At 44.1% G+C, this 25,197-nt stretch overlaps 1 protein-coding gene across 1 annotated transcript in view; it reads left to right on the plus strand.

The window, feature by feature from the left end:
- Positions 1-3,170: 3,170 nt before the first annotated feature.
- The window catches only part of TARBP1 (TAR (HIV-1) RNA binding protein 1), a 45,402-nt gene continuing 23,375 nt past the window's right edge, over positions 3,171-25,197 (plus strand). The window contains exons 1-9 of the mRNA XM_039247184.1: positions 3,171-4,119; positions 10,135-10,232; positions 12,040-12,109; positions 14,435-14,583; positions 15,436-15,488; positions 17,181-17,278; positions 20,400-20,535; positions 21,123-21,219; positions 22,369-22,458. Of these exons, the coding sequence (XP_039103115.1) occupies positions 3,192-4,119; positions 10,135-10,232; positions 12,040-12,109; positions 14,435-14,583; positions 15,436-15,488; positions 17,181-17,278; positions 20,400-20,535; positions 21,123-21,219; positions 22,369-22,458 (1,719 nt within the window). The 5' untranslated portion in view covers positions 3,171-3,191. The remainder of the gene's footprint in view (positions 4,120-10,134; positions 10,233-12,039; positions 12,110-14,434; positions 14,584-15,435; positions 15,489-17,180; positions 17,279-20,399; positions 20,536-21,122; positions 21,220-22,368; positions 22,459-25,197) is intronic.

Here is a 25,197-nt window from a genome sequence, read left to right on the forward strand (position 1 = left end):
TGACTCGGGCACCTGAGTGAATAGGGTCATTCCCCTAAATGGGAGCTACCTGGGAGGAAGTAAGGATGCTGAGGGATGAGGCTAATGAGCTTAAGTTTATAAACCTGGAAATTGAGACTGATGACCTGGTGGTAAAGCCAAAGGACAGTCTGGTAGGCAGTGGACGTGCAGGCTTGGAGCTCGGGAGAGAGACCTAGGTTGGAGATCTTGATTTCCTCCCACGTCGTTAGTATGTAAAGGGTAGCCCGATCTATAGTTTCAATGAAGTTATTCAGGGAAAATTTATAAAGTGAGATGAACAGAGGCCTGAAGATGCAACTCTGGAAACAGGTCAGGAAGAGAAAAAGGAATCTTCCTCCAAAGAGGTGGAGAAGAAACAGCTGGGAAAGCCGAGGAAAGAAAATAAGAGGAGGGAGCTAGGTAATGAGAGCCAGAGGAAGACAGTGTTATAGGGAAAAGTGAAGTACAAGGAGAGAAAAAGTAGTTTTTGTGGTTGGGAGACGCCTGCCCACTGTGGCGAGCCAGGGAAGTGGTGACTGGGGGAGATATTCGGGCAGAGAAAATAAGGAGTGCAAACTTGTGGGAACAGAGGAGTTACATACTGATAAGATTCTTTGGTTAAAAAATTATCTCCCATTGGAAGAGTAGGGAAAATTCGATTATGAGGCCAGTTGGCTTTCACTGGATGCCGGAGAAGCCATCGATGTGCTCCAAAATTGGGCTTTCTTCTGTAGGTAATAGGAAATGAATACATAGGCCAACTTAGGAGTATGTTTTTAATAAGTCATTTTTTTAAAGATTGCTTTTAAAGTTTATTTATTTTGAGAGAAAGAGTGAGTGCTCAAGTGGGAAAGGGGCAGAGAGAAAGGAGAGACAGAATCCTGAGCAAGCTCCTTGCCATTAGTGCTGAGCCAGACTGGGGGCTGCATCTCATGGACCTCAAACTGTGAGATCATGACCTGAGCGGAGACCAAGAGTCAGTTGCTTAACTGATTGAGCCACCCAGGTGCCCCAATAAGTCATTTTTAAAAACTGAGGTAGGAGCACCTGGGTGACTCAATCGGGTAAGCAACTGATTCTTGATCTCAGCTTAGGTCATTATCTCACGGTTTGTGAGTTCAAACTTCACATTGGGCTCCTCCCTGACAGTGCCCAGCCTGCTTGGGATTCTCTTTCTCTCCCTCTCGCTCTCTCTGTGTCTTCCCTGCTCTCACATGTGCTCCCTCCCTCCCTCCCCCCCTCTCTAAATAACTAAATAAACTTAAAAACAAACAAAACCCTGACGTAAAGCTTACATGCAGTGAAATGCATAGATCTTGGACATCCAATTCAAGGAGTTTTAACAAGTGTGAAACCTCATGTAACCAACTAATCAAGATAAAATACTTCCACCACCTTAGAAAATTCCCTTGTATCCTGTTTTAATCTCTAGTCCCTACAGGTGACTATCATTCTCATTTCTACCCAAAATTTTATTTTTGTCTATTCTTGAAATTTCATATACCTGGAATCATGCTGTATGTAAACTTTATTCTCTGGCTTCTTTTGTTCAACATGAGGTTTTTGAGATTTATGCATGCTGTTGCACGGATTAGTAATTTATTCTCTATTGCCGAATAGCATTATTATATGAGTAAGTCACACAGTTTGTTCATCTATTCCTCCATTGATGGACATTTAGGTTGTAATAAGGTTTGGGTTATAATGACTAATGTTGGCAAAAACATTCATGCACAAGCATTTTTCGTGGAGTATGTTTTCATTTATTTTAGGCAAATATCTAGGGGTGCAATTGCCTAGTCATAAAGGAGGTACATTTTAACTTCATTAGAAACAGCTTTCCAAAGCGATTGTACCATTTACACGCCCACCAGTAATGCAAGGGAGTTCCAGTTCCACATGCATGGCTCTTTCCAATCTTTAAAATTTTAGCCATCCTGATGGATGTGAAGTGGTATCTCTTTGATGGCTTCATTTTAATTTCTTTAGCAGCCAATATTGAGCACCTTTTCAGAGGTCTACATTTGCTTGTCTTCATTTGGTAAGTGTCTGCTCAAGAGTTTTGCTCATTTCTGTTTGATAAGCATAAGAAAACTGTATGTTGAGGGAAACTGATATTTACTGGCAGATATTATGTTGAAGGCAATTGATATTTACTGACACATTCTTAGTGGATTTACAACAGAACCATTGATGCATTCTATTAACGGAAAACTGAATGAGTCTGAAATACAGAAAAAAACCTTGCATCTTGGATGTCCAGTCCCTTTATATGATAGAAAATCAAAAATATAAAAATAATTTAAAATTATATACAAAACACTTTAAATAACTTTATACCTCATCAATTATGTTTAATACGACTCGAGCTATTTGAAGATGGAATTGTGTCTTCTCCGTTGACTACGGGAGAGAGCTTTAGGGTTAGAAGGCAAAGAAAACCCACGTGACGGATTCAGTTTGGCTGGGATGAAGCCAGGAGCCAGACCAGTAAGTTACAGAAGACCTAAGGTGAGGTCTTTTGTTTTCGGACGTCGCACGATACACAGAAAATACACAGATGGGCAATTTTTGAGATTGCTCGTCGGAGCACAAGCACCATGTGGAAACCTCTTCATGCTACAGTCAGCTTGGGGATTTACCTTAAACGCTGGGGTTGGATAGTTTTCTGCCCTGTTGCTTACAAATAACTATAGAACTTTTCAGGGTCTCTGAATCATTCTCAGTTTTCGTTTTTGTTTGTTTGTTTTGTGGGTGTCCGGAACCCATTTCAGATCCACTGTGGGTGGTGCCGACCTGGGCCTTTTTGAAAATAAGCTTTTAGGAGACTGTGAAGTACACCTTGGCCTACTTAAGGCCCACGGTCACAGGTAGGCCTGCTTGGTTTAGGGTCCTGGGGCAGGCCAATCTCCAATTAGGAATTGATGGAGTTGATGCACCGACTCCAACAGCGTTTAACCAGGGCTTTTTTTTTTCCTACTACAAAATAGTACGGGAGGGGCGAGGGGGATCGGGTTGCAGGCCGGGCTGCAGGAAGGAGCCCCGGAGCGCGCAGGGCCGGGCCTGGGCGGGCTGAGGGCTCGCTCCGGGCAGGCGTGCGCCGGGCCCGCCGCGCACGCGCACGCGCACGCACTCGCGCACGCCGGCCCCTCATTTAGGCGCCGGGTGTCGGCGGCGCGCGCGGAGGGCAGATGGAGTGGGTGCTCGCCGAAACGCTGCTGTCGCAGAGCCGGGACCCCCGGGTCCTGCTTGGGGCGCTGTGCCGCGAGGAGGCATCCGCGGAGCGCGTGGAGACGCTGTGCTTTCTGCTGCAGCGACTCGAAGACGAGGAGGCGCGCGGCGGCCGGGGCGCGGGCGCGCTCCCGGAGGCGGCGCGCGAGGTGGCCGCAGGGTACCTGGTGCCGCTGCTGCGGGGCCTGCGCGGGCGCCCCGCGGGCGCCTCGGACCCCGGCCCGCCGGCCCGCCACCGCCGGCGCGTGCTGAGGGCGGCGGGCGCCGCCTTGCGTTCGTGCGCCCGCCTCGCCGGGGGCCCGCAGCTGGCGGCCGCCCTGGCCGAGGAGGCGCTGCGCGACCTGCTCGCCGGGGGGCCGGGCGCCGAGGCGGCCGTGGAGGTGCTGGCGGCCGTCGGGCCCTGCCTGCGGCCCCGCGAGGACGGGCCGCTGCTCGAGCGGGTGGCGCGGGCGGCCCTCGCCCTGGCGCTGGCGGCCGACGGGGACGGCGGCGAGGCCAGGCCCGCGGAGGACGCGGCGGCGCTGGCGGCCGGGCGGCTGCTGCCGGCGCTGGGCCAGTGCGGCGGGGCGGCGCTGCGCGCCGTGTGGGACGGGCTGGGCGCGGCCGCGGCGCCCCCGGGCCCGGGCCGCGTGGGGCCGCAGCTGCGGGTGCTGAGCGCCCTGGCCGAGAGGCTGCTGCCGGAGCCCGGCGCCGACCGCGGCCCGCGCACGCGCGAAGAGGGCCCGGACGCGCGGCGCTGCTGGCGCTTCTGGAGGACCGTGCAGGCGGGGCTGGCCCAGGCCCCCGACGCCCTGACGCGCAAGCGGGCGCGCTACCTGCTGCAGAGGGCGGTGGAGGTGTCGGCTGAGCTGGGGGCCCGCTGCACCTGCGGCCCCCAGGAAGGAAACGGTACTTGCCTCTTTGCCCCCGGCCCAACCCCTTTCCGCTGGGGAGCCCCCCCCTTCCGAAAACCAGCTCTCCGCCCCCCCCTCCCCCCAAGCGCCTTCCCTCGACCTTAAAGCCAGGGGACCTTGGGAACCTCACCTCGAGGCTGTTCTCCAAGTGTCACAAATCGCTGCACCTGAGAACAGGCAGCATTTCCTAACCTTTCTGACCCCGAGCCGGGCGGGACCCTGCGTCCGTGCAAGAATGGGGAACGTGACTGAGCCCGTGCAGGATTTTACAGACCAAATTTGCCGGGTCTCGTGCTGGGTCCATCCTAATAGGAAGGGTTAGCTTCCATCAGATTGAAAGAGCAATTCTTTACCTGTCCTGAGCCATGCATTGAGGTTTGAGTGTTAGCGTTCTGTTCTGGAAATTGTCACATTCTTTGGAAATTTCTCTTGGCAGTTCTTTCTGGGAGTTCCTGAAATTTGTCAAATATATATGTATATATATAGTCCTTAAGTCGACCTTTTGAGGGTATTTTTGCTGCTGATCTTAAGTAATTTTTTAAAAATCATTTGAGCCTGTGCTTCCTACCAGAGGAGTTGAAATAATCAGGACTCCTTTCAATTTGGTACTTACTGTTAGTTGGTTTGTTCGCTGAAATGTGTGAACATGCCCTTCAGTCATCTTTTTGAGCTCTCCAAGACCGAAAATAGGTTCAAAATAGTCGCAGTGGATACAAAATTTCTGCTTTTTTAGCTATAGCTGCCTATTACTGGTAAAGGATTTCTGTTTGGTTGAAGTCGTGAGTTGATTTTCACGTTTGTCTAAAGCATTAGATAGGAAATATTTTGAGAGTCTGTGAATAGGTGATCATCTAATGAGAGTTTTCACTGGAGAAGACTTTTTAAGAAAATATTTTGAGTTTTGAGAGAGTGCAAGCAAGGGAGGGAGACAGGATCTGAAGCAGGATCCGAAGTCGGCTACTAGCTGACAATGAGCTCGATGTGGGACTCAAACTCATGAATGGTGAGATCATAACCTGAGCTGAAGTCAGATGCTCAACCAACTGAGCCACCCTGAGGCCCCTGGAGAAGACTTTAAAACTACCAAAATCAAAGTCATTTATTTTAAAGAGTCATTCTGCAGTTTTAAAGATAAGCAGTGGTTTTTCTGTGCCCTCCCACTTGTAGCACCCATTTCAGAAAGCAACTGCTTGTCCCTCTTTTAGTGGATTATTTTGGTACTTACCTCTGTGTCTTCCAGTAATCTGGATAAAATCAAAATCCACTGTCATAGTTACCCCTTGGTTAAATGTGAATTCTACATTCACAAAAGGATGACCAAAAATACTGTTCACAGGTGATCTGTGTAGTAAGCTACGATTATTTTTTTTTCCTTCTTGCAAGTTTCCCCTGGAATTATGCAATTTAAAAATTTGTTTGGTTCTATCACTAATTCAGCCTCAGATTTTCAGCTAGTTGTCTAAATTTTTCTTGTACAAAATTTCTCTGATTTTTCTCTTAGATTTCTTTAACAAGTTTTTAAAATGTTTATTCATTTTTTAAATTTATTTCTGAGAGAGAGAGAGAGAGAGAGACACCGAGTGAGCAGGGGAGGGTCAGAGAGAGAGGGAGACATAGAATCTGAAGCAGGCTCCAGGCTCTGAGCTGTCAGCACAGAGCCTGACACAGGGCTTGAACCCACGAACCGTGAGATCATGACCTGAGCTGAAACTGGATGCTCAACTAACTGAGCCACCCAGGCACCCCTAAATGTTTATTCATTTTGAGAGACACAGAGTGTGAGTGGAGGAGAGGCAGAGAAAGAGAGAGGGAGATACAGAAACCGAAGCAGGCTCCAGACTCTGAGCTGTCAGCACAGAGCCCGATATGGGGCTCGAACCCATGAACTGTGAGATCATGCTTTACTGACTGAGCCCTCCAGGCACCCCTTAGATTTCTTGATCATTTCTGTTAGATACCCGTAGAAGTTTCGACTGGTGCACAGCTGCTCTTCTTCGATCTGCCTTCGCCTGAGTCCTGTTTTGGAACTCTTCTCTCCTGGAGTTCTTATCTTCCCCTTTTTTGCTTTACTCACTTGTTTTGGTGTAGAGCATTTTCCAGAGATCAAAATTTTTAAGAGCACGTCTGATAAATCCGTCAAAGGATCCACTGTGTCTGATACGTTTTATTTCTCTTATTTCCATCTGACGCTTCGGTCCACTGAGAATCCCCATCTGTTCATATGTGCTCTCTGCCTTCTCCACTACATCCTTTAACATCTTTAACATACTCATCATAGTTCTGTATGTAGACAGGAGCTACTTCTTTTTTTTTTTAATTTTTTAATTTTTTCATTTATTTCTGAGAGAGAGATAGCGACAGCGTGAGCAGGGGAGGGTCAGAGAGAGAGGGAGACACAGAATCTGAAACAGGCTCCAGGCTCCGAGCTGGATGTAAGCACAGAGCCTGACGCAAGGCTTGAACCCATGAACTGTGAGATCATGACCTGAGCCAAAGTCGGACGCTCAACCGACTGAGCCACCCAGGCACCCCCACAGGGGGTACTTCTGAGTTTGGTTTTGGTTTTTGTTCGATCTCTTGGCAGTGGGGTCATTCTCTTCAGTAGAGACTGAAGTAAACATTTATACATTGAGGTGGGCGCCCTTCATCTGTTAGGCCGCTAGCGTTGGGGGCTGACTCATACTTGTTTATAGTGAAGCAGGATTTGGATCTGGTTGTCAGCTGTGGTTGTGGATTGTTGCTGCCTTATGTTTAGTGTGAAGCCTGGGGTTTTGTCAGTGTTGTTTTTCTGAAGCCCTGGATGCTGACACTACATTTGGGGTGCTGCCCTCAGGAAGGGGTCGAGCACTGGTGTTTGTTGCAAGGTTTGAGATGAGGGTGAAGGGGGGCTGGGACTTCTTGCTTCTGCTTCAAGCCTCTTCTTAGGTCCCGTGTGCCTGAACCTCAGGGTTCCTGCTTTCTTCGCTGTCTCTGCCCCCACTGCAGTGGCAAATAACCTCTGTCTCCTCCTTTTGTTTGACTGCCGAAGCTAGCCCACCCCTGCCTCCCACCTAGTGGAGGGTTTAGAGTTTCCTTACCCTGTCCTGTCGGGCTTCATTCTCCTTGTGTCTGTGGTGGGTCTTGGCTCCTGGTTTCTCGCCTTTCCCTCTCAGCGGTGGTGGCAGCAGACCTGCTTTACATCAGTGCAGGACTCTGGACATGAGAGGGTTTCCTCCCATCGGTGCAGGTTTTCTGCCCATCCCCAGGGCAGCCAACTTTTCCCTGGTATCAGGACTTGGGACAGGCATGGGGGTGTGGGAGGCTTTCCCCCAGGGCAAACAGCTGTGGCTGTGGTATGAGGAGGGTCCGGAGTGCAGACAAGATCGAGCAGTTGACCACCATCTTGTTCTCCCGTAGGGCTGGGCTGGGCTTCTCCAGTGAGTCTTGCTGCCCCTTCAAACCTAGGTGGGCCCTGCACGCTTGTGCTCGAGTCTCTTCCCTTTCCCACAGTCTTTCTCAGAACACGTGGAGGAGGCCTGAGGAATTGAGCTGGTGAGTCGTCGCGGATTCCCTTTGGGGTTCTCAAGGTTCTGGGCTGTTAAACTCGCCCACACCTGGCCTTGAAAACCTCATCAAACGTTCATTGTTTTTATTGTTTCTCTATTTTTAAAGTTTTATTATTTCTTTATTTTGAGAGATTCAGAGAGAGGGGAGAGAGAGAGAGAGAGAGAGAGAGAGAGAGAGAGAGAGAGAATCCCAAGCAGTCTCCGCGCTGTCAGCGCAGAGCCGGATGAGGGGCCCGATCCCATGAGCTGCAAGATCACGACCTGAGCTGAACTCAAGAGTTGGATGCTTAACTGACTGAGGTGCCCCTCGTCGTCATTGTCATTGTTGTTTGTTTAAACTGCTTTTTGGTGACCACCTCTTCCTGCACTTGGCCAGGGGTAGATGGATCTGGGTGCCCTGTCTGTTGTTGGAGAGGCTTGCTGCCCTTCCAAGTTCAGATCCCTTGGTTGCTTGGCAGCCGTAGGTTTTAGGAGTCTAGGATTTTGTGTATTGTCCAGCTTTTTCGCTTTGTTTAGTAGGGCAGGAATGTTCTTTGGCCTTCTATATCCCGAGCGGAAGCTGAGACCAAGCGTGTCTAAATGCCTTTGTTTTCCCATCACGTTTGATTTATGGTTTCACTGGCGGTAGAGTTGTAGGCTGGAAAACGTTTCCAGTCACGATTTTGAAGGCATCAATCTACTGTCTTAGAAGCTAGAGCTTTCGCTGTTGCTCTTGAGTAGCCTGATACCATCCTGAATCGTGTTTACTTATAAGTGCTGTGTTTCTGCTCCTTAGAAGTGGGGACTGTGCCCCCATCATTGTGAAATGTCACACTTGTGGCACGGGTCAGTTTTCATCCCTGTGTTGGGCACTTGGCTGACCTAGTCAATCTGGAAATCGTGTTCTGTGGTTCTGAGAACTTTTCCCGAATTACTTTATTTCCTTCTTTCCTTCTGTTTTTTAATAAACTTTTTTTTAAAAAATGTTTTATTTCTGAGAGAGAGACAGCGTGAACAGGGGAGGGTCAAAGAGAGAGGGAGACACAGAATCTGAAACAGGCTCCAGCACAGAGCCAGATACGGGGCTTCAACCCACAAACCGTGAGATCATGACCTGAGCTGAAGTCGGGCGCTTAACCGACTGAGCCTCCCAGGAGCTCCCTTACTTCCTTATTTACGTTCTCATGTTGGATATTGAAACTCCTGGACCAGTTATCAAAGCATCTTCTCTCCTGTTTTCTATGATTTTATCTCTTTGTTCTATTTCCTAGGTGACTCCTCAGCATTATTTCCAGTCCTTTCTCTGCGTTTCTTGTTGTTTACCAGCAAATTTTTATTCCCATGTGATCTTTCTTGTTCTTATAATGTACCCTTATTAATCGTATCCTGTTCTTATGACAGCATGAGATTTATCTTTTCCCCCTAGTTGTGTTTTCTCCAAATCTCCTCTGTCTGTCTTGGTCTTGATCGTTAATGTGCATGTTCCCCCAGACATCTGGTGATCCTTAGATACCTGTTGCTATTTAAGAGTAAGGAACCCCAACTCAGGTTTAAGTCTCTAAGCACATGAGCAGAGCCTGCATGGACTTCAGTGCAAGGTGACCTGACCAAGCCACAGTACTGGGTAATCTCCCATGACCAGTCTTCCCTCTCGGGCTGGCCAGAGTCCATGGAGACTCTTCAGTCTGCTGCCGCATAGCCAAGTCCTGGTGGGCGTTCTGGGACCCGAGGGGCTGGTGTGCTGCAAGGGGCAGGCAGAAGGGGATCTCCGCACCCAGGGTGCCTCCTTGGTCACTTAATTCCCAGCATATGGCCCTCACTCCTGACCTCAGCAGAGTCCAGTGCCTCTCCGTCCAGAGACCCACAGTTTTACCTTCTCCAGAGAATCAGTTCCAGGCTTTTTCCTGCTCAGACCATAGGAAGGGGCACCAAGGCTCCGTTGATCGAAGATACTGAACGAATCCTCTTTAGTTTACCCTTGATTTTTGCTTCTACTTACAGAGTTAACGTTTGCTGCCAGTTCCTTAGGTCTGGGGACATTTTTAAAGTATAAATCAGTTTTTTTCGTGGCTTTCCCCTTGCGCACTTACTATTCACTTTTTTTGAGTCTGCTTGGTTTTTCTCGGGTTTTTCAAACCAAGCTTCACTGCTCTTGTTTGCTCCCCTCTTGTCTCCATGCTTCTGGGCTTTTGCCTTTGAAGAATCTTCCACTGTTACAGTGAGGTTCTAAGGGAGAGAAAGGAGAGCTTATGACTCTTACCCAGAACTCCCAAACAGTAATCTTAATTAAAAGAAAAGAAAAAAAAAACTCCTTTTGAGATTCCTGTTAGCCTGAGCCTCCTACCTGGGCTTCAATACAGGGTACCCTGCATTATTCGAGAATACAGCATTTGGTAACCGTGGCGTGATTTTAAAAATGACCGTCATTAAGAAACTTAAGACATAGACAAAAGGAGGAACTAATTTTCCTTTTTAAACCACATCAGGCCCAAGTCTGTTTTGGTGGTCCGAGAAGAAAAAAGATGAACTTCTCAAGTTTTGGGAAAACTATATTCTAATCATGGAGACTCTAGAAGGAAATCAGGTAAGTGTTTTCATATTTTAACAAATCCGAGGTAGACGCAGTTTTCGTTTCTTTCAAATGCTTTTTGTAAAAGCAATGCAAAAAGACCAATTTGGATAAAGCATAATGGGATACAAGTGTCCTTTGTTCTCCAGCACAAATGCAACTTAGAACTAAATGTTAACTCAGGAAATTAAAGCCTTTTTTTTTTTAATTGACTTAAATTGTGACTCAGTGGGGCGCCTGGGTGGCTTAGTCGGTTAAGCGTCCAACTTTCGCTTAGGTCATGATCTCACGGTTCGTGGGTTCGAGCCCCGCGTCGGGCTCTGTGCTGACTGCCAGCTCAGAGCCTGGGGCCTGTTTCAGTCTGTGACTCCCTCTCTCTGACCATCCCCTGTTCACGCTGTCTCTCTCTCTCTCTCCTAGAAATAAATAAAACATTTAAAAAAAAAAAATTGTGACTCAGAGACGTTTAGCCTTATTTGTTCTTCCCTTGACATTTACTTCTAAAGTGTTAGTTTTTAGTTTCTCGGTGTTCTGAAAAATCTCCAAAGAAATACATACTTAGGAAAATGCTACTTAAGGTGATTCTGAGGTGAATTGTTGTTAAGTAAATAATTGTCCTTTAATGTTGTAGGCTGGCCTGCCTCCCTCCTTCCCGTCTTTCCTCCTTCCCTGCCTGCCTCCCTCCCTCCCTCTCTTCCTTCCTTCCTTCCTTCTTGCTTTAGTTCTTACATCTGTTTGTACCTAGTCATGCAAGTGGAAACTTGAAAAATTATTTTCAGTTCCTTTTGAATTTGTTTTTGTAGAATCATGAAATTTTTAAGGTGCGAAGAATCTCTCTGAAAGAGGAGAGAGTGTGCATGTGTGTGGGAGGGGCAGAGAGAGAGAGAGAGAGAGAGAGAGAGAGAATCCCAACCAGGCTCTGCACTGTCAGCATGGAGCCCCATGGGGCCTGATCCTGAGCTATGGGATCATGACCTGAGATGAGATCAAGAGTTGGATGCTCAACCAACTGAGCCACCCGGGCAGCACTCAGTTTCTAAATTTGGGGCATCTGGGGTGGCTCAGTTGGTTGAGAGTCCAGCTTCATTCAACTCAGGTCATGATCCCCCAGTGCGTGAGTCCAAGCCGCGCATCAGGCTCGCTTCTGTCAGTGTGGAGCTCACTTCAATTCCTCTGTCCCCCTCTCTCTCTGCTCCTCTCCTGTTTACGTGTATGCACTCACATGCTCTCGCTCTCTCAATCTCTCAAAAATAAATAAACATTAAAAAAAATTTCTAAATTCAAATAAACTTTATGGTTTTCCTAATTGGTAGATACATAAGACCCCTATAATTTCTTTAAAAACTGATTTACCTGCATTTACCTACAGTAGTGTAAGTAGTTGAACACTGAACTCTGAACTGGCTGTCCTTTTAAATGTGTGGCCTTGAACAACTTGAATGACTAGAGAGAATATTTTTTCCCTCTTTGTATTCTGTTGGTATCGCCAGCTCTGCCTGTATCTCAGCGCATGTGAGGATTACATGACACGATTTCTGATTCTCACTGTACAACTATGAAGTTACTGTTACTCTATCCTAGGCTGTATTCATTAGCTTTGCTGCACCCAGTCTCATGCACTGGAATTTATATGATTTAACAACTGGGAGAATCTGGCAGAATTCTGCATAGAATCTGCATAGTTTTTCTATGGGGAGAAAAAACCAGAAGTGCTACTGTTGTATAAAATGGATGGAAAGAAGTTTCATTTATTTTTTAAAGTTCACCTCAAGTTTTCAAAGGTGAATTTTTATTTCCTACAGTGTTTTGTTTTTGCTTCCAGATCCATGTTATAAAGCCAGTTTTACCGAAGCTCAACAGTCTGTTTGAATACGCCGTGGCCGAGGAAAACGGTAATGGTTGCTTTTGTTTTGATTTTTGTGACCTTTGTCGTTTCTTGTTTCCTCCTTGTTTGGATACGTATCTCTCATTTCAGAGAGTTTGGAAAACTTGTAAAAGTGTAAGGAAGATAATGTGAATCTGCCGCCACCAGAATGGCTGTTAACGTTCCAGATACATGCCTTCTGGATTGATTGACCATAACGTTTTGTCTCACTTAGCAGTACGTCCACATGCATTTACCTATATCCATTAATAGCCTTTGAGAACATAATTTTATTTTTTTGTTTTATTTTTTAATTTTTTAATGTTCGTTTATTTTTGAGAGAGAAACACACACACAGAGTGTGAGTGGGGGAGGGGCAGAGAGAGGGAGACAGAATCCAAAGCAGGTTCCAGACTCTGAGCTGTCAGCACAGAGCCCAAAGCGGGGCTTGAACTCACGAATGGTGAGATCAGACCTGAGCCGAAGTCGGACGCTTAACCAGCTGAGCCACTCCAGTGCCCCGAGAATAATGTAAAATGAACCTCCTTGCCCAGCTTCGGATAGTGATCAGCACATGGCCAACCTGTGCCTTATATCCTCTCTCAGCCTCTCCTCCTCCTGCCTCCCCACCAGGGACTACGAAGCCACCCCGAGGCAGCCACCCCGAGGCAGCGTATCATGTGGTCTGTAATTATTTCAGCATATATCCTTAAAAGATGAGAGCTGTTTTGATGTTGGTGTGGTGTACATTTTTAATAATAGCTCCTTGGGTATTATATATTTTCACTGCTCTCTGTTCGTATTCTCTAGATCTGTTTCATTGTTTGTTAGTTACTTTTCGGAGAGGTTCAGTTGTTATTCTGTCTCTTGAATCTTCTTCGGAAGATTCTAAGACAGAATTTGAAATCTGGTTTTTTAAGCCCTTCCTTGGTACTGTGTTTTGAGAACCTTTTAGGAGAAATAGAAGGAAGTGGAGCTTCCTAAAATTATTGTGATAGGAAGTTTGAATGAACAAAACCGCTAGATGCACGCTGACAGTATTCAGTATGCGTATGAATGATAAACTGCTACATTATCGTGTTTATCCGTGAGAATTAACCTAGGTAAATGGGTTTTAGTGCCTACTCTAGATAATTACAACTTTAATAGTTTGACCCCTTAGGAGTTGAGCTTCTATTCAGCCAAGCGCTGTAGTTGTTTTTGGAGACACTGGGATTTTTCACAGAGCGAAAGAATCTGTAGTCACCTGGGGCTAGAATTTAATTGAATCCTGTTGTGACTTCACTTAGGCATTTACTATTAAAATGATTCTCTTATTACCATGTTTTGCCCACAGCTCTTGGCAAGCCATATCAAATAGCAGTGACAGATTTTGAAAAATTACATTGTCAAGGCATTGAACAAGCATCTTGGCGTAAATTACAAATAATGGACCAATTTATTTCTAGAATGCCATGAGTTGAAAATGGTGAATTTTTTTCCTAGAAGAATTAAAGACTATTTCAAAAAGAGTTAGAAAAAGATCTCTAAGGTACCTATTCCTCTTTTGTGTGTTTTTCCCCCCTCACTCATTTATATACTTAACAGAAATTCACTTAGTGTCCAGTATATGCTAAGTGCTAGGAAAAAAGGCGGTGAGAGAGATATACTATTTTTCATTTACTTTTGTCACTTTTCCATGGAAAAAAAGTCTTACGATTAGTTTTGTGAAGGTACCAAATGAGGAACTGAAATGGGAGTGTATAGTGAGTGGGGCACGGAAGGCCTGAGAAAGGACATCTGAGTTCAGAGTTGAGGCGACACTGTGTTCAGAGGCCCTGAGATAGGAACAAAGAGCAGAGTGGCAGAGAGAGAGAGAATCTTAAACAGGCTTCATGCTCAGTGCAGAGCCTGCTGCGGGTCTCGATTGCACCAACCGAGAGATCATGACCTGAGTCAAAATCAAGAGCCGACTGAGTCACCCACGTGCCCCGTTAAGATTTTATTCCAAGTATGAGAAGCCGTTCCAGGGAGGAGTAACAGTTTCAGTAGTAGGTAGTTTGCTGAAGTAGGGTGACGGGGATTGTTCGAAAGGACCCCAAATCTAAAGTTCCAACCCTGTGCACCGGAGCAGTGGTAAAGTCTCCTGCAGTCTCTCTAAATGAAGCTATCTCACTATGGGACGCTGAACACTGAAGTCATTTTGGTCACTCCGCGAGCGCCCTTGGACATGATTTAAGAACTCGGTGTTGTAGTGTTAGAATGAAGCTAGTGTGTCTGTGTGTAAATGTGTTTATTTATGAATCTATAGTCTGTGTGGAACAGCATCACGTGACAATCAGCGGCCAACAGCATCAGGTGTTTATTTCCACAGGAAATTGGCTCTTTCACCCATCCTGGCACATGTGTATTTATAAAAGGATGTTTGAAAGCGAAAATAAAATCCTGACCAAAGAAGGTGTTATCCATTTTTTGGAGCTGTATGAGACAAAGGTTCTTCCATTTTCACCAGAATTTTCTGAGGTAATGACAGCCTCTTCCCTGCCTTGCTCCCTTTGTCAAGAGAGATTTGTTGCGTCGTACGTGATCTTCAAAAAATCTCTATGTTGGGGCTCTCTCAGAGCAAGGAACACTATAGATTTGCGTAATGATGCTGCTTCCACAGTTCGGAATCCCTGAATTGTCGTTAGCCATTGTATCATGCGGAGATTGCCTTTTGAGCTGTATTTATTACCGTCTATACTTCCCTTGATCAGAAATCACACCAAGCGGAGACTGAGAATTATAGCCGTGATTTAAATCTTCCAGTGCTGATGAGTCACCTGATCACTTGGCACCGTGATTTACCCCCTATTTAGGGACACCCTAGTAAACTTTCCTAATAGATGACATGCTATCATGTTTCGATATGTATCATTTTCCACATTCTCCTGTCCTTCCTGCACTTCCTAGACTCTTGCTTTTTTGACCCTATGTCAGGTAATATTTTTGAAAATACAATCCCCCCCACCCCATTTTATTTCCCAGGCATAGGAGCTTACATTTTCTCTTCGGTATCTTTTTTGTTTTTCCCTCTGTAACTCTGCTTATTTTCCACTGTATATTTCTTCTTGGGGCTTGTTTCTTCCTTCCTGGCCCTATATGCATGCTCTCCCTAAAAATTTTTATCATGTGGGAAAGTTCTGTATTTACTTTGTTGTGGCGATGGAATTGAGGGACCCTCCAGGGTTAGCACTGAATTAGCCTACAGGGTAAGAGATCAGCTTTGCTTAGACAAGCTCATCTGCATTCCTGTTGGGATATGCAGTTAGGGCAAAACCGATTTTTCAAAGTTGCAACTATATCTTAACATTGGTTACCTTTTTTTTTTTTTAGTTTATTATTGGACCATTAATGGATGCACTTTCAGAGAGCTCTCTATACAGCAGGTAAACAGGCATTATGTTAACGAGCAGCAACGTAGGAATCTGTACCTGATATATAAATTTAACATGTTTGTGAAATAAGACCAGGCTGTTTAATGCATTTAGTATATCATGCATGTTACTGAAGGGACATTAACCTTTTTCTTCTCATAAAGTCCCTCTCTGTGGTTCTTGCTCTTCTATTAGTTGTATCAAGTGTTCCTTCCATTTCTCTTAATTTCTTACCTTGAACCCTTCTACTCTTGAGCTTATGGAAAGTATATGTCACAAAGTTTATTTACTTTCTTCCCCTTGCTCTGATTTCTGCCCTTTCTGAAATTGTAGTGACTTTGGCTAACCAACACTCTACAGTTTTGTTTTTTTTTTTAACTTTTTATTTTGACTTCTGGAAAAGTTGTGAGACTAATACAGAGAATCTCCGTTTACCTTTTACCCTCACTCCCCAGGTGTTAATGCATCAGCACATTTGCTTGATCGTTCTCTCTCTCCCTGTGTGTGCACACTGTTTTCCCAGCTCTGTCTACTGAGCGGAGTTACCCATCTGTGTCCTAATCAGGGTCGGCCTGTCCGTCTGTCTGTCCATTTGCCTCTCCATCCATGTGAAAAACCAGGGGTTCGCAGCAGCACATCCCATTTCAGTCCAATACCATGGGGCTCACTGACCTTGCGGTTTCCAAATCTGACAGCGGCTGCCATTGTCCAGAGTATATCACTTCCTGCCCCCGCCCCCTTTGAAAAGTTAGACAGAAGTTTATCTTTATTGTGCCATAGCCTCATTTTCCTCAGCATTATCTGTACTCGAATCATACCTTCAGAATTTCCCCTTCCTTTTGAACTTCCATCATCTTTCCAACATCGATGAAGTAAATTTGTACTTGCAGGTCTTCTGTTTGGTGTACCTCTAAACAGAAAAAAAAAACAAAACAACAAACCCCACTGCCAGTCTCTTTAAAATGTTTAAGTTAGTTTGTGCTGTTATGTGAATGTTTAATCCTATTTAATAAATATTGAAAGACCATAGCCATAGCAATGCTGGATTTGCCAATTTTCAGATAACTCATTACTATCGAATAGTTCTGTGAAGCAATTAGACAGCTGGAGAGCAGTAAAACCTACTTGGTGCCTCTGAAGGAGCCGACAGACACATTTATTATGCAATGCCTTCAGTTTTAGCCCACTCTAATGTGTTCAATTAACAGATAATGTCCCCGGCGGAAGCACATAGCAGAAAAAAACTCTCACAACTTGAGTAGACGTGGACGATTCCGTGCTCTTGCAGAAGTAATTAATTAGTTGTATATGTTTTTCTGGGAACATTATTTATTTAATCCTTAAAGATTTAAAATTATTGGATCATGTGTTGGAAACAGTAAAGTCTGATTGAAATTGATCATTTTTAGACTTTTTAAAACAATGAATTTACCAAGATTCATATACACGTGTCAGGGAATGGATCACAAAAAGGAAATCCACAGCTACTTAGTATGTTAACGTTACTAACTCATGTCCATTTTCCTAGAAGACCCTGATGTTATTGTAATCAGAAGGATCTTTAAAATTTCACTGAAAAATAAACTGCAGGTTCAGAAAAAGATGTTTGTTGTTGAAAGACTTTTGAGCAATGGTTAATTTAGTTCTAGTTTACTTATTTATAAATTTTAAATATTTGGTTTTTTTCCCCTCATTTGTCTACAGGTCCCCAGGCCAGCTGATAGGAAGTGGTTCTCCATTGGGACTGAAATTACAGAAGTTTTTAGTCACTTATATTTCTCTTCTTCCAGAAGAAATAAAAAGTATGTGTTGGCAAAGAGTTTTTTTAATTTATTAGCTTTAAAACTTTAAAAAAAAGTTTTAGTATATTGGTGATAAGCACTATCCTATAACTATTATAATCAATATTATCAAAATAATTGCCTTTTTCCGGAATTTACCTGTTTTGTCAGACTTATAGGGGTGTTTATTGTAATTGAGTACATACTTTTGCCTTTATATATAACACATAATTACTAGTATTGGCATGAGTAACCTGGAAGTAATTAAAAAAATTTTTTTTAAAGTTTGTTTATATTTGAGAGAGAGACCGAGCACGAGCAGGGGAGGGGCAGAAAGAGGGGGAAACAATCCGAAGCAGGCTCCAGTCTCTGAGCTGTCAGCACAGAGCCTGACGTGGGGCCAAAACCCACAAACCGTGAGATGACTACCTGACCCAAAGTCGGACATTCAACTGACTGAGCCACCCAGGTGCCCCAACATAGATATAATTTTAGAATGTGTGCTGCAGTTGACTGTCTAGTTTTCTTTATTCACTTTCCAAAAATTAGTAAAATTGGTTGAAGAAAGAGAAGCTTGGGTTTAGGAAAAAGTTGTAAACAGAATATTCTTTGTGGCAAAACTGTCCCTCTATAGATACGAACTTAAAAGTTCAAAGAAAAATACAGTTGCTTTATGTAAGACCTTATATCTTAGAAATCTCCACTTCACACTGGGGACTTATCTTCCTTTCTGAGGAGTTAAATTGGTAAGCAGAGAACAAAACCAATGTTTTTTTGTTTACTGAGCCGAAAGACTTAACTCTACTTCCTGGGTCCTTTTTTCACTCCTAAAGTGGCTAATAAAAAGTGATCCTGGGTCTGAAATACATGCACATTGCCTTTTGTATTTCACCTACAAATAGAGCAAAATGGTGATCTGTTTAAAAGGGGGGGGGAAGGGAAAAGATGATCTGTAGATCTCAACTTCAGATCTATATAATGGATTATTTTGATTACTTTTGTAAAAAATCAGTTCCTGGAGAAGGTAGCTCTTAGGCGCTCTTTAGTTTGCCCAAAATCAGAAGTGGAAGCCGTATGGATATTACAGTGCTGCCCATGTTGGCACATCCCGTCAGCAGCGTGGAGCGTGGGGGTGGGGGGGCGTGGGTGGATGGGGGCCAGCACCCCCAGGATCTCAGTGCCTGCTGCCTGTGGCCCGGGCCAGCACACAGTGGACTGTAGGCGTGTGGAGCGAATGTGAAATGACATCGTGAGGAGTTAGGGAAAAGTGGGAACTTAAATAGTCTGACAGGAGAGGGCAAGTAAAGTGTTTACTCAGGTTTTACTTGGTCGTTTTTCAGTCAGCAGTTTCCGGTGAGTATCTTAAATGCGGCAAGTTTTGTGCCAATTACTTTGGAAGATCTAAATACATGATATTTTATAAATAACTAACATAAAATATTATTTTGTAAGTAAAACATGAAACACAAGTTCTTTTCAGGAGCTTCCAAGGATTTCTTAAAAGTCATTTTATAGGGCTGAGCAAAGGAAACATTTACACTAACTGCATGACTTGAGGGTCCTTAAGAAATCACGTATTAGCAGAGAAGGCAGGACAGCACACCTTATGTTTGTATCTCAAAATAGAAAAATAAGTAGTTATTAGATCCATTCTTTTTTTTTTTTTTAAAGATGTGAAATGTCTCTTTTTTTTTTTAAATTTTTTCTAACATTTATTATTTTTGAGAGACAGACTATGAGCAGGGGAAGGGCAGAGACGGAGGGAGACACAGAACCTGAAGCAGGCTCCAGGCTGTCAGCACAGATCCTGACATGGGGCTCAAACTCATGAACTGTGAGATCATGACCTGAGCCGAACAAAGTTGGATGCTCAACCGACTGAGCCACCCAGGTGCCCTGATTAGACCCATTCTTACCTTGTTTTTCTTTAACATCTCCAACAGAAGAATGGCTTGTAACGGTAAAAAATTGATCTTTTGCCTTGAGCTTTTTTTTTTTCCCCTATAGCTGCATATTATCAGAATCTTTACGATATAGTAGAATACTTCTAGGAATACAGTTGATATTTCATTGATTTTTTTTTTTTTCCCAATACGTTTGTTGAGCCAAAATTCACATACCATAAAACTCCTCCTTTTCAAGTGTTCAGTTTTTAACATTCACAAAGTTGTACAACCATTACCTCTAATTCTGGAATATTTTCATCACCCCCAGAAAGAAGCTCTATGCCCATCATCAGTCACTTTCCATTCTCCCATCCCCCCAGTTCCTGTCAGCTACTAATCTCCTTTCTCTACAGGCTTGCCGATTCTAGACGTTTCATATAAATGGAATCATGCAGTATGTGGCCTTTTATGTTATGTCTGGTTTCTTTTATTTGGCATAATGTTTTTAGATTAATCCATGATTGGGTCATTCAGTAATGATACATGTTTCAATGTTTCATTCTTTTTTGTGACTGAACAGTACCTTACTGTATAGATCTCTCACATTTATCTTTTTATCAGCTGGTAGACATCTGGATTGGTTCTACTCTTTTAAGTTAACTTATTTATTTTTGAGAGAGTGGGTGAACACAAGCAGGGCAGGAGCTGGGAGAGAGGGAGGAATAGAATCCCAAGCAGGCTCCGTGCTGTCAGCGCAGAGCTTGATGCAGGTCTTGAACTCATGAACCATGAGATCACAACCTGAGCCAAGATCAAGAGTCAGATGCTTAACCAACTAAGCCACAAGGTGTCCCGGTTCCACTTTTGAATATTATGAATGATTCTCCTGTGAATGTTCACCTACAAATTTTAGTATGAACATGTATGCCTTCAGTTCTCTTGAGTATATGCCTACGAGAGGAATTGTTGGCTCCTCTGGTAATTCTTGGTTTAACTTGGGGAGGAGCTACCTAAAACTGTTTTACACAGTGGCTGCACCATTTTGCATTCCCACCAGCGGTGTGGGGCGGGGTTCCAATTTCTCCGTATCCAAGTCAGCACTTGTTATTGTTTATCCTTCTGAGGATAACCCTGCTAGTGGGTGTGAAGTTCTGTCTCATCCTGGTTTTTGATGCATTTTCATACCTGACTCCTGATGTTGAGAAGCTTTCTGGGTGCCTATTGGAACAGTGATATGTTAAAACTTTTTCTTCCAGGCAGTTTCCTATTAAAGTTTATTCAGAAGATGTCAAGCAGACATTGGTGTGCCATTCCCATTTTGTTCCTGTCAAAGGCTTTGGCACATGTCCCGAGGTGTAAAGCCCTGGGTCTGGAAGGGCTTCTGGCTCTCAGGTACTTTACTCTGTGCTCGCATATGTTTGTATGTTCACATATGGTTATCTGCCATAACTTTCCATCAGTACATTTGGTTCTCCCCTCTGCTTTAATCTCTCGTGAGTGGTGTTGGTCTTGGGAGTTTTGAACTCTTAAATTTTATATTTAGTAAAAAAAAAAAAAAAATCTGTGTATAACATCGAACTTATTTTGTTTTATGAATTCCTGATGTAAGTATGTGTCAGGACACCCGTTATTGGAGTTTGATTCTGAAGCAAGGCCAGTAAGGTTTTCTTCAATTTCATTGATATGTAGGAAACTAGAACTAGAATATCAAACTGTAATATTGATTGCAGAGTATCTCAGAAAATGTAAAATTCTTAGTTTTAAAGTGTCTTCGTTTACAGTCTTTGAAAGAGGGATGTTTCATATTAAATCGAGCTCTAATAGAGACCTTAATGGAAAATGGTAGCTTCGAAGTTGTGCTGACCGTGACTTTCTGCAGTGGGGATCGTAGGTACTGTGACTCAGCTTGTCAGTATGTACAAGTTACCGGAATGGTCTTTGGAAAGATGGAAATGTGTGTGTGTGTTTCTTGATGTCAGGGATGTTCTTCAGTGCACTATGATCACCCATCAGATTCTGTTGAGAGGGGCGGCCCAGTGCTATCTTCTTCAGACAGCCATGAATTTGGTAGATGTGGTAAGTTTCTCTTCTTTATTCAGGACACTTCAATTTACAAGCCTGTCTCTGTGAGTAGGTGTGCCAGAGAGGGTCAACATAGCAGGCCTGCGATGTTTGTCATTAGAAAGCTCTGCTCATAAGGTCGGCCCGGCCCTTGCTGGGGGCTGGGAACTTGGATTTCAGGAGGTTCCCCCTTCCCTCACTGGTTAGAGTGATATACTGGCTCAGGTGTCTGCACACGCAGTGGTTTGTGCTCAACACCTGCTCTCCTTCTCGGAGTCTGGGGTTTCCGTAGGTGCTCCGCAGAGATGGCTGTGTGATCAGCGCCCTGGAGAAACCTGGGGCCTGAGTCTCTTCCGTGGGGGACAACCTTTCACATGTTGTTTCGGCTCGTTGGTAGAGGGATTAAACCTGTCTCTGGGGACTCCACTGGGGGAGGGGTTTTCTCTCTACCTGTTCTGCACATCTTCCTGTAAATCGATCTTCCAGGAATATAGAGTATCTTTGTTTTTACAGAGCCACACCACCATGATCGCCGAAAAAAGGGCGAGCCAACTTTTTCTGGGAAGGGCCAGAAAAAGTCCCATTTTTTAAGGCTTGTGTGTTTCTGTTACAACAACTTAAAAGCAGCCATAGACCGGTTATAAATAAAGTGACTCTGTGCCACTAAAACTTTATTTACAAAACAGCCGTGCGTAGTTTTGCTGACTCCTGGCCTAGAACAAGGTATCTTAGATGTTCAGCCTTAAGAGGATGAAAAGACTTAGGTGGTTTTCATACGGCAGGGCGTCACTTCATAAAGCAAGGGTTTGAAAAAGGCAGCATCACTTTTCGACTCAAGTAATTTGTTAGAGGATGTTTCTGTTTTGCTTTTAGACCGTGACCGTCTTGTCTTTAAGGGAGTAGCCTTGATTTTAAGGAAAACAGACGTATAAAATAATCTTTCATTTTATATAAAAATGTGATGCTTGTCAGTATTTTCATTTCTAAAGTTGAATATTTTCTTCTAAAAATGGCTTTCTTTTAATTTACTAATATTCTACTTTAAATAGTATGCCAACTTGCATTCACAGTGATTTCATTTTATTTGATTAAAAATTTTTTAGTGACTATTTTTTTTTATTAACTGCCCTGACACCTTCTCCCCCGGCCCCTGCCATCTTACAGGAGAAGGTGTCACTTTCTGATGTTTCAACTTTTCTCATGTGTCTGAGACCAGAGGAGTCCTTAGGACGAGGAACCTCATTGTGGACAGAGGTGAGATTGAAAATAATTTAATAATAAGGTCTTTGAAATGTGACAAAAAGTTTTTTCTGATTCACTACCTTAGTCACTTATGTAAAATATAGCGATGGCTTTGTGATCTACTAACAGAGGTTTTATTTTTCTTTTTAAATTCTTTTTAATGTTTATTTATTTTTGAGAGGGAGAGAGAGACAGGCAGCAGGGCAGGGTAGAGAGAGAGGGAGACGTAGAATCGGAAGCAGGCTCCAGGCTCCGAGCTGGCGGCACAGAGCCCGACGTGGGTGTGGCATTGGAACTCATGGACTGCGGGATCATGACCTGAGCTGAAGTTGAACGATTAACCGACCGAGCCACCCAGGCACCCCTACCAACAGAGCTTTTAAAACAATGTATATTAGCTCTGAGTGGACCTAACTAGTAGTGCTGCTAAGATCCTTATGGGGAGACAGGAGAATGTTAGGGATAGAGACAGACTTACTGAGAGGAGAAGGTAGTGCTCGTGGGCAGATCTCGATTCTGGACGAGATGTGTTAAGAGTCACGATAACGTGTTAGACTCAGAAACGGTAACACAGACCTCCTCCTTTGGTGGGTTTTTTTTTTTTTTTTTGGTCCATTAATGGCACTTCCATCTACCCATCTGCCCAAGTCGGACATTTTGGTAATTCCTGGTTCTTCCTGACTTTATGCATCGAACCTATCATGAAATCCTACATGCCTTCCCTTTTCTGCCACCCTTGATCTTGAGAAGACCCTCCACTAGTGCTGCCTCACCGCGACGGCCTCGGACGGCCTTGGGATGCCACTGTGGCCCTGGGGTGCCGCTCTTGTCCATGGGGTCTTCACTGCTCTGCTTCCTCCTCCTGGTGGGACTCCATCCACAGCTCTCACATCAGCTCTCCTCCATGGTATGGCTGGTGGAATTCTAATCTGTCCTCTGCAGGTTACATAGTTTTTGAGGTCAGGGAGCTTTTTCAAGAAACAATTCTGTTACTCCAGTGCGTAAGACATCACTGAGGGCAGGGATGTGATTATTTCTCTCGGAAGGCAAGTCTGCATGTGTACGCGTGGAAACAAGAGAAATCGGCTTGAACCATGTTAAAATAACTTCAGTGTGAAGTCATGAGGCCATAGAGTAGGGTAACAGAGGGAATGAGGGAGGAGGAGAAAATTGGGGCCTTTAAACAGTAGAATTTCATCATATTTTTCTTGATCACAGTGCATCTGATTAGTTGGAATCTGAAGAATACAAAAGCATATAAGGAAAATAAAAACTACCTGTAATGCCTACGACCAAATTAAATCCATAATTTTTGCCTTAATTATTGACTTTTTTCAGTGTATGTGTTCTCAGTCTTGCTTTCTCACTATACACACATATACTTAAAATGACATAGTGGGGCGCATGGGTGGTTCGGTCAGGTAAGCATATGATTCGATTTCAGTTCAAGTCTTGATTTCGGTGTTGTGAGTTCAAGCCCTCAGGTTGGGCTCCACGCTGGGCATGGAGCCTACTTAAAAATAAAAATAAGATAAAGTAAATACTAATATGTGTGATTTTTCTAAACAAAGTTACAGTGATACTTTTCTGAATTTTATCTTTCATTTTCACATACATCTGAGCATTTTAACATGTTGCTAAATAATCTTCCATCATGTGATGTTTAAAATTTCAGGCGATTAGGGGCACCTGGGTGGCTCAGTCAGTTAAGTGTCCGACTTTGGCTCAGGTCATGATTTCATGGTACATGGGTTCAAGCCCCACATCGGGCTCTGTGCTGACCGCTACCTCAGAGCCTGGAGCCTGTTTCGGATTCTGTGTCTCCCTCTCTCTCTGACCCTCCCCTGTTCATGCTATCTCTCTCTCTCTCTCTCTCTCTCTCAGAAATAAATAAAACATTAAGAAAATTTTTTTAAAAATTTCAGGTGATCAAATATTTTAGAATTTATTTAATCAGTTCCTTTTGTTGGGCTTTTGTGTCATATCCTATCATTTCATCTAGAAGTATGTGCTGCTAAAAGATAAAGACTTTAAAAGGGCCAAAATAGGGGTGCTGGTTGGCCCAGTTGGTTAAGCGTCTAACTTTGGCTTGGGTCATGATCTCCCAGTTCGTGGGTTCAAGCCCCTCGTTGGGCTCTGTGCTGACCGCTAGCTCAGAGCCTGGAGCCTGCTTCAGATTCTGTTTCCCTCTCCCTCTGTCCCTCTGTCCCTACCCAACTCACACTCTGTTTCTGTCTCTCAAAAATGAATAAGGCATAAAAAAAAAGGGGGGGGGGCTGAAATAGGCTCTTATCATACCTAAAAATGTTTGTGATAATTTCTTTTTTTTTTTTAATTTTTTTTTTTAATGTTTTTATTTATTTCTAGGAGAGAGAGAGAGACAGCATGAGCAGGGGAGGGTCAGAGAGAGAGAGGGAGTCACAGACTGAAACAGGCTCCAGGCTCTGAGCTGGCAGTCAGCACAGAGCCCGACGCGGGGCTCGAACCCACGAACAGCGAGATCATGACCTAAGCAAAAGTCGGACGCTTAACCGACTAAGCCACCCAGGCACCCCTGTTTGTGATAATTTCTTGATTTCGGATGTTTGGTGTTTGAAATTCTCCAGATGTCCAGTAACTGTGTTTGTTCATTGCTTTTTGTTTATTCAAATATACAACTTTGCTCAAGTATTCCCACGAAGCCTGTTCATTGCATTGATGTGTACAGTTTGTAAGTTGTGGTGAATCCATCTAGAATTTATCTTGGGATAC

This window comes from Hyaena hyaena, unplaced genomic scaffold, assembly GCF_003009895.1.
Source record: "Hyaena hyaena isolate Hyena2069 unplaced genomic scaffold, ASM300989v1 scaffold_288, whole genome shotgun sequence".
In the NCBI taxonomy this organism is placed as follows: Eukaryota; Metazoa; Chordata; class Mammalia; order Carnivora; family Hyaenidae; genus Hyaena; species Hyaena hyaena.